The sequence below is a fragment of the Mandrillus leucophaeus genome, unplaced genomic scaffold (assembly GCF_000951045.1).
Source record: "Mandrillus leucophaeus isolate KB7577 unplaced genomic scaffold, Mleu.le_1.0 Scaffold214, whole genome shotgun sequence".
Lineage (NCBI taxonomy): Eukaryota > Metazoa > Chordata > Mammalia > Primates > Cercopithecidae > Mandrillus > Mandrillus leucophaeus.
The window spans coordinates 3,751,328-3,761,005 of record NW_012102188.1 but is presented as its reverse complement, the minus strand read 5'-3'; the positions used below and the strand labels follow the sequence as shown (position 1 = coordinate 3,761,005).

At 35.4% G+C, this 9,678-nt stretch overlaps 1 protein-coding gene across 1 annotated transcript in view; it reads left to right on the top strand.

The window, feature by feature from the left end:
* GCC2 (GRIP and coiled-coil domain containing 2) overlaps window positions 1-9,678 on the top strand; it is an 82,176-nt gene that overhangs the window by 50,486 nt on the left and 22,012 nt on the right. Inside the window, exons 12-18 of the mRNA XM_011980557.1 lie at window positions 121-283; window positions 736-836; window positions 932-1,009; window positions 1,612-1,749; window positions 2,798-2,919; window positions 4,964-5,140; window positions 7,670-7,887. Of these exons, the coding sequence (XP_011835947.1) occupies window positions 121-283; window positions 736-836; window positions 932-1,009; window positions 1,612-1,749; window positions 2,798-2,919; window positions 4,964-5,140; window positions 7,670-7,887 (997 nt within the window). The remainder of the gene's footprint in view (window positions 1-120; window positions 284-735; window positions 837-931; window positions 1,010-1,611; window positions 1,750-2,797; window positions 2,920-4,963; window positions 5,141-7,669; window positions 7,888-9,678) is intronic.

The window sequence follows — 9,678 nt, the reverse complement described above, 5'->3', positions numbered from 1 at the left end:
CAGTGTAAACGATTTGAGTATTACAGAAAAGCATCCATTTATTGCTGTGGCATCATTTTAGCAATTTTACAAATGAACTGATCTACTATTGTCTAAATCTTTTATTTATAAAATGTGTAGGATGCCCAACAAACCACATTGATGAATATGGAAATAGCTGATTATGAACGTTTGATGAAAGAACTAAATCAAAAGTTAAGTAATAAAAACAACAAGATAGAAGATTTGGAGCAAGAAATAAAAATTCAAAAACAGAAACAAGAAACCCTACAAGAAGAAATAAGTGAGTTAAATAAAGTTCACTTTACCTTTTAATTATTTCATCATAACAACTTGATTTAGTGGGGGGCATTTCTTGTTTATTTCACCAGTCTTTCACTGTCAAGTGTTTAACAGGATAAATGTTACTGGGGCCCAGAATGGGTGTAAAACTGTTTGCCATTAAGATGTTTATAGTCTACATTTATTCACTTTAACATTTCTTAAGTACCTTGCTGTTGTCTGGGTTAACTGAGATTGTCATGGATTGTAATTGTAAAAGCTGGGAGATGGGTACAGTAGAGTTTATGGCACTGTTGTTACTACTGTCACGTATGTTTGAAGTGTTCCATAATAAAAAGCTAAAACAGGCTTCTTTTAAAGATGAGCCAATACAAAGAAGGCATTATTTGTGTATTCAAATTCACTCATAAAAAATGTTTCATCTTTTTCTGCTGAAATTATTTCTTGTGCTAGCTTCATTACAGTCTTCAGTACAACAATATGAAGAAAAAAACACCAAAATCAAGCAATTGCTTGTGAAAACCAAAAAGGAACTGGCAGATTCAAAGCAAGCAGTATGTTAATTTTTCAGTTTCATATTTTAGTACTTATTCATAATTTATTTATGAGTAACATTTTTAAAAATTTAACCAAGATTCTCATTCTGTAGGAAACTGATCACTTAATACTTCAAGCATCTTTAAAAGGTGAGCTGGAGGCAAGCCAGCAGCAAGTAGAAGTCTATAAAGTAAGGTTTTTACTTTTTAAGATTAAAAAAATGTTTTTTCATGTAGAAGTGAGGTACCATTCAGAGATTTTACTAATTATCCTATGAGGATATCTAGAAAGATTCCTCAACATTTTGAGGAATTTGCAACAATAAATCAAGTCTGGTATATAACTGGAGTATATTGTTTAGCTCAAGCTAGATTATTTTCATATATTTGGAAATTTGTAATACACGGTAGAATAGTGCAAAATAAGCATGCATCTGAACTTTCTAAATGATATTGCAGTCACAAGAAACAGTTTATAAAATGATTTTCTATGTTTGCTACGTTTGTATATATTTTTATATATATAATGTCTTGAAGTATTTAAACATTGTATGTTAAATATGTAGTCTGGGATTTTCATTTTTTTTTTAATCGATGTTGGTTTAAGAAAAGATAAATTAGTGAGAAAATGTTCTACTTGTCTCTTTTTCAATAATAATACACAAAAATATTTCGCTACTTAATTATGCCTTATATGTACTTATGTCTCAAACCTAAAGTTTGTTTTAAGGAAAACCTCTTTAACTAGTGAAGGTAGGATTTGCTAAAGCTAAATTTAAAGATTTACCCCCAGATACAGCTGGCTGAAATAACATCAGAGAAACACAAAATCCACGAGCACCTGAAAACCTCTGCAGAACAGCACCAGCGTACGCTAAGTGCGTACCAGCAGAGAGTGACAGCGCTACAGGAGGAGAGTCGTGCTGCCAAGGTGCGTTCTTCAGAGCAGCCACAGCGAGCCACTGGGATTTTATTGTCAGCTAGTCATTGGTGTTTACTCCAGGGCTGTGCTCTCTCCCTTTTTAGTATTTTGCTGTTAAGAGCACTTATTAGATTAAGACCTGTTCAGTTAATCTGCCTCTAACCCCAATCCCGTGCCAACCCCGGTCATAATTTGGATCACTTTTTTTGCCAAAAGGAAAAACATGATGTTTTTTCCATTTCAACCTTGTTTTGCAATTTATGTGTCACTTCTTTATAAAACTTTTTTTATTAGAAAGGTGTTACACTTCTTTCTGAGGGCTAAATGATGGTAAAATAACATTTTAGTAGCACGGCTGTGGGGGCCTACTTTCTTGTCATCATCCAAAACAGGCAAAGTGCAGTGGTTGTGTTAGATGCAGGTCTTATTTAAGCAATCATGGCAACACTGTTGTGGGAGTTTACAGATCACTTCAGGAAAGTGGAAGACCTGGAACTTAACACTTACCACCCTGTTTTGAAAACTGAAGTTCAAATAATTTATTTGAGTTAATTTGCCTCAAATTTATAAAAGGGATATCATAAGAGAAAATGTTTATAAAGTTCCAAAAGCACATAGTGCCACTATAAAATGTATGGTTAGTAAATTAATCTACCAAGGTAGAAGACATGGTAGAAACGGATCTCTTATCAGGAAAAAAAATATATTATTGAGAGGCCTTTAAAAAGTGTAAGGCCTCCCAACACAAAGACCTGATAAATATTTGAGGCAATGTATATCCTAATTACCCTGATTTGCTTATTACACATTGTGTGTATCCATCAGAATATCACATGCACCCCATAAATATGTACAATTATGTATCAATTGAAAAGAAAATTAAGTGTAAAGCCAACAGAAGTATACTTTTTAGCAGGGTTAATCAAGGAACCAAAAAGTATGTCAGCCATTTTTCTTACTTTAAAAAACAGGTTTTTATCTCAATTTGTTAATCTCTGAAAGAAAGTAGAAGGACCCTGTTACGATACAAAACGTTTCTCCCTTTTAAATGTTATAGGCAGAACAAGCTACTGTAACCTCTGAATTCGAGAGCTACAAAGTCCGAGTTCATAACGTTCTAAAACAACAGAAAAATAAATCTATGTCTCAGGCTGAAACTGAGGGCGCTAAACAAGAAAGGTAAAGTCTAAATTAAATATGCAGAATTTTCCTCCCACAATGCAGGTTCTTCACCAAGTAGATTGAAAATCCTATTATGTTTTGTGTGTGGTTTTTTTCTGTGGTTTTTTTTTTTTTTTGAGACAGAGTTTCGCTCTTGTTGCCCAGGCTGGAGTGCAGTGATGCAATCTCAGCTTGCTGTCACCTCCGCTTCCCGGGTTCAAGTGATTCTCCTGCCTCAGCCTCCTGAGTAGCTGGGATTACAGGCATGCACCATCATGCCCAGCTAATTTTTGTATTTTTAGTAGAGACAGGGTTTCACCATGTTGGCCAGGCTGGTCTCAAACTCCTGACCTCAGATGATCCACCCACCTCAGCCTCTCAGAGTGCTGGGATTACAGGCGTGAGCCATGGCACCCAGCCTAAAATCCTATTATGATTTTTAACTGTGAAATTATGTATATTGTTACCAAAGAAAACAGGATTTCTTGGCTTCACTGTGTCTGCAGACAGTAACAGGGAAACTTCATTACAAAGGACACTGTTACGAACTCTAAAATTAGATGTTAAAGTGCACAGTGAGGCCAGGATATGAGATAATAGGCTAACAGTTCAATCTGGTCTTAATAAGATCTTGTCATGGTAGAAATACCGGCATTAAAATTACATTATGATTTGTTTTTCCAATTTTGAAAATTCAGAAGTGAAAATTAAAATGCAAAGTATACTTATTTGCCATTAATTTAGGTTAAACAGAATTTGCTTTAAAATATTTTACTTATTTCAAACAATTTTAAATTTCATACTGAATTTTGGTCTAGAATTAAACTTTTCTTGTTTATGACCATTTCAGTTCTATTTGAATGGTATGTTGTTTATGCTGCTTTAAAAGTAGCATACAAATCCTGTTTGCACTGGGAGTAAGAGATAGGGCATTCCATGGCATCTGTGTTTTGTCTTTGAGTAGCAGTTCAGTATTCAAAGCAGTTTTACATCTGACTCTTACTGTTCTAAACAAGACTAATTATTATGGATTTTTGTATGTTTATGTTTCTGTTACTTTCATTTAGGAATCTATTAAATATAGAGACTGTAGATTGAAACATGGTATTTTCTCTCCAGTAGCCCATTATATAAAGGGGAAATTAGATACTGATGCATTTCATAAATAAAAAAAGGTCACCATTTTCAAGAGCCATTTTTGACCATGCCTAAATTTTGAGTTCAGATTATATGAATGTAAATGTTTTGTGTTGCTTCTACTTTCTTTAATATAAATACATTTTTTAAAAAAGAAACTAATAGTGTATTGTACTTATTGTGGCAGAATTAGGATTTTAACTATTTCCACCTAGTTTTTTTTCCAAGTCTGAAAAGACCTGCTTTTCTTCAGGGATTATCTTTCACTGTAACTTGGTCTGACATACCATTTTTAAAACAACAATTTAAGAACTGTGAGTGTGCCAGGTGTGGTTCACACCTGTAATCCCAGCATATTGGGAGTCCAAGGCTGGCAGATCACCTGAGGTCAGGAGTTCAAGACCAACCTGACCAACATGGTGAAACCCCGCCTCTACTAAAAATAAAAAATTAACTGAGTGTGGTGGTGTGTGCCTATAGTCCCAGCTACTCGGGAGGCTGAGTCAGGAGAATCGCTTGAACCTGGGAGGCAGAGGTTGCAGTGAGCCAAGATTACGCCACTGCACTCCAGCCTGGGCAACAGAGCCAAACTCCATCTCAGAAAAAAAAAAAAAAAAAAGTAACGTGACGTTTTTTCTTTAGCTGACGTAGTCCTGTAACATAAAATAGGCTATTTTGATGCCCCTTTTTGAATATGAAATTCTAAATTTTGGAGAAATTTTTTGTAAATCTATAGTGCCTAAGATTTTAAATCTGGCTGTATCTTTTGTATTATATTTAATCCTAGTCTTGAATTCTTCTATTGTATTTCCTTTAGAATCATCCAAGAGTATGACATTGAAAGATTAAATGGTTAACTATATTTAAAACCACAAAATCAAATTCACCTTTTTCAAAAAATTTTAAAACTGTATTTCTGTTTTAGGGAACATCTGGAAATGCTGATTGACCAACTAAAAATCAAATTACAAGATAGCCAAAATAACTTACAGATGAATGTATCTGAACTTCAGACATTGCAGTTTGAACATGATACACTGCTAGAAAGGCACAACAAGATGCTTCAGGAAACTGTGTCCAAAGAGGCGGAACTCCGGGAAAAGTAAGGTTGTTAGCAGCACTAACGCTGTACCAGACAGCAATGTATTTCTTTGTTGAAACTTCTAATATGTTGCTCCTTGAGATAAATGCAGATGAGAAAATAAAAAATAGACTTATCTAAAGGCTTGGTAACTTTGCTTTATCTACCTTAGAGCTTCACCTTTTACGTTGCTTTTGTATTTTGCATTTTTAAGAACAACTAATGTCTGTCTGCTCATCCAATATTCTGCGTCTCCTATAGCCTTCTTGGCTAGGATGTTTCTCTAAAAAAACAAAAACATACTACTTTCCAACCCAGGTATCAAATCATAAGCATTTTTTTTTTAAGAAGAAAACACCCAAATAGTTGCTAACTGAAAAAGAATCTGCAACTTATCTTTGCAATTCTATCTTCAATTTGTCATATTTTGTTCATCACTATAATACTTTAAATAGACATTAGGCGTATTGGCAAAATAAATAGATTGTGAACAAGAAGTTTTGAACTCCTATGATAAAGAAATTGGGTAGTAGGAATATTAGGCTGAGAAAAAGAATTCTTCATTGAGCGTCTTTTATCAAGGCTGTTAAGATACTTTTATCACAGATTTTCTTATATAATATATATCTAATCTTATGCTAATTTGAAAAGTGAAAGCACTTAGCTTTTTGTGGCTTCTGTCTGTTAACAGTGTAATTTGCTTGTCAATCATGTAAACCAAAAGTTTCAGGGAGATGGACCAGTTTTTTAGCTGCCTATCACCAGGGTTTACCATGAGATTATCTAGGTGATGTTTGCTTGATATTCTCCAACACTTATTCTTTAGGAAAGTTATTGCAAATTACATTGCTAACACAAATAAAGTAACTGTTGATTCCTCTAAAGTAATTCCATCTTTCAGTAAGTGTTTTTTGAGCACCTACTATGTGCCAGTCACTTTTCATAGCATTTTGAGGTATCTTTAGGAGTCTTTCCTCTTCTTCAGAAATGTTAAAAACTAACAGTATTGTTACTGTCTGTGCCCAAGTATGAAGAAATAGCCTCTTTATGTAGTCTCCACTTTTAAAAATGTTTTAATATTTATACTTTCTCTATAGTAGATTGTGAAAATGGTTCCAGAGGAATGTGATAATTAGGCTAACTAATATCTGTATTACCCAGAGACTACAGTTAATATAAACACTTCAGTAACAACTGAGACAGAACAGTGAACTTCCATCAGCACAGTCATTCTTATTCCAGATGGGGGGTTTAAATATTTAGCTTTCAAGTAGGTAAATTTAGAAATGTCACTGATACTGCCTGAGAATAGACACTTTACCCTACCTCTAATATTTATCCTGCTTGGACTATTTTTGTAACTACCGATGGTTCTTCCTTTACTTTCTTGGTAGATATTGTTTGAACAAAATGCTTGCAGAGAAATATGTATACACTAGTATTTTCTAGATTCATTAATCAATATGAACTTAGTAATTAAGATTTCTTTTCTAAAACATGGTATTTTATTGCATTTCTCTCTTCAGCCACTAACCCCTGTTTTAAACCTTATATGGTGCGCATAAGTGTAGCAGGTAGAAAAAATGTCTTGGAAAAGTATAGGCTAAACTGTTAACAACATTTATCTACTTGTGGAATTGGGATTTCATCCTGCCAGGCATGAGAGTAATTAATGAGGGCTTTTACTTTTTTCTCTGACAGCTTTTGTATTTTTATGAGAGAATTATGTGGATCCCCTGTATAAAAGGAAATGTTTTTTTGTTTTCTTTTGTTTTACCAAAGCCAAACATGTAAAACATGAAAACTACAGGTAAACCCTTAAACGTGATGGTTCCCAAATTGTAGGCCCACTGGTTAGTTTCAGGCTGAGCACATAAAAATCACGTTGAAAACTGCTAAAAGTAGGGAATTCCTAGAATACTACTGAGATCCTGATTCAGTGGGTGTAATATGAAAACTAGATGTCTCTATTTTCAACAAGGTACTCCAGCGATTCTTACGTGCAGTGAGATTTGAAACAGCTATAGTAAACTAAGTCTGTGTTTGTGGTTCGTGTCAATCGACTCAAAAATGGATACTTTCCTCTAAAGTTTTCTGAGTGAATCAAGAGTGTGAGTTTTTTTTCCCCCCCCCCTTATATTTTCAGGGTAGTAGATAAAAGGGAGATTAATCTTATATTTATGTGAGCTACCACATACGATGACATGAAGAAGTGGACTAATTAAAAGTATAATTATTTTATGCTTTAAATATAGTCCTTTTTTCTGATGAACCATGAAGTTCCTAGTCTGGACAACACAACGCAGTTTCTCAACTGGGGTTCTTCATCTGAAATGTGGAACGCAGATTATTTGAACTAGATGACAGCCAGTGTCAGTTCTCATCAAGTTATTACACAATGAGTACAATGTAGGTATGTAGGAGAGAAGTTGATTCATACATTCAATAGAGGTCTTAGAGCTGATTCTCTTGCAGAACCCAGTGGAGGAAGGCTAAAGTCAACATATAAAGTAGAAAGATCTTCTGTGAACTAAGTTTCTCATCTTTCAGATTGTGTTCCATACAATCAGAGAACATGATGATGAAGTCTGAGCATACACAGACTGTGAGTCAGCTAACATCCCAGAATGAGGTCCTTCGAAATAGCTTCCGAGATCAAGTGCGACATTTGCAGGAAGAGCACAGAAAGACAGTGGAGACATTACAGCAGCAGCTCTCCAGGGTGGAAGCACAGCTCTTCCAGCTTAAGAATGAACCGACCACAAGAAGTATGTATGTACACATGGAAATATTAGTTGTTCAAATTTTCGTGTATTTATGTCTCTTAAATACATTCTTCCAAATTCATAAGAAAGAAAATTTACTAGGTGTCACCAGTGTCAATTCTGTGATTAATGAATTTTGGATTTGCTTACTAGGAAGATATTTGAACCATCTGAATCCTTCCTTGATTATACTTACAGAGGCCTGTATAACCTCTTAGAATGCTGACTTTGATGTATTTCTTACCCTCAATGGAAAGGAGTATTTCTTTTTCTCTGACTTAAACATACTCTGGTAGTCTCGTGACATATGTCTTAATTCTAGTATTCACCAGATTTGTTTCACGTTCTCTGTTGTTAGTCATCAAGTTTGTCTACTTTTTAAATAGAAACATTAGAGATAGAGCAAGGAGCTTAGAAACACTCAGGCGGCACTGAATGTGTAGAATTGCATGGCCAATATAGCTTCTTTCCTTTCACATTTACAACTAGTTGGAGTTTTAGTTCAGCCGCACCCAGTGTCTTCCATTCTGCTTCCAGGAAGAAGTGGAAAAATGTCAGCCATGATGATGCAGTATTTTAGTAGCAAGTTGATGGTGTTTTGGTTTCCCACGGGAAATACTGTCACTGGAGCATTAGCAGCTATCGGTCACTTATTAGGGTAAAAAAGCAACTTCAGGATAATTTAACATATGCCAAAGAATCAACAAAAGAATTGGCCAGGGCAAAGGTCATACAGGAGATTGTAATCTAGGAATTAGCAGTGGAATAAGCAGTCAGCTTATCAGAAACTCAGGAAAATGCTTTAGAAAGGGCAGTGAGGCCTAAGGCAACTTAATGAAATGCAAAATAAATGAAATCTGAAGTTTAAAAATCTAGATTACAATTCTGGTTTCTAACTCAGTTATGAGACCTTGGGCAAAGTCATTAAATTTATCTGAACTTCAGATGTTTCAGGGTCAATAAACTAATAGATGTCAAAAGGCCTGATAAACTTGACAGTTTAGACCAGACATGGTGGCTCACGCCTGCAGTCTCAGCACTTTGGGAGGCCAAGTCAGGTGGATCACATGAGGCCAGGAGTTTGAGACCAGTCTGGGCAACATGGAGAAACCTCATCTCTACTAAAAATACAGAAATTATCTGGGCAGGATGGCATGCACCTGTAAGTCCCAGCTACTCATGGGGCTGAGGTGGGAGGATGGCTTGAGCCTGGGAGGCAGAGGTTGCTGTGAGCCAAGATTGTGCCACTGCACTCCAACCTGTGTGACAGAGTGAGACCCTGTCTCAGGAGAAAAAAAAAAAAAAAGCACTTTACAGTTCATCAGCAAACAGGAAAGTCTTGCTGGACAATGTATAATTGGTTAGTTCCATGCTCTGGATTCTGGGCTCTTACTGTATGAACACTGTAGGTATGAGCAGCAACAGGTAAGAAGCTGCAGAGGTAAAGGTATAAGGGCAGTGATCGAGGATGTCTGCCGAGCAGATTTCAGCAAGTGTGTTTCAAGAAGTATGCAGCAATCTCAAATACCTAATCCCGAAAAATTGCTAGAATCTAGTTTTTTTAATTTTGGCCAGTATTTAGCAGCAGTATGGCCCTGTACTCTAAATTAATAAAAAACAAGTAGTACTGTATTATGAGCTGTGTTATCTCACAGTTTATCTTAGCTAGTAGCAATTAATTTATAGCTTCTGCTAAAATGACTAACGTAGTTAAAAGTTTGATATTTGATAACTAAATTTTTTTTTTTTCTTTCTTTTGAGACTCGCTCTGTCACCAGACTGGAGCACAGTGGC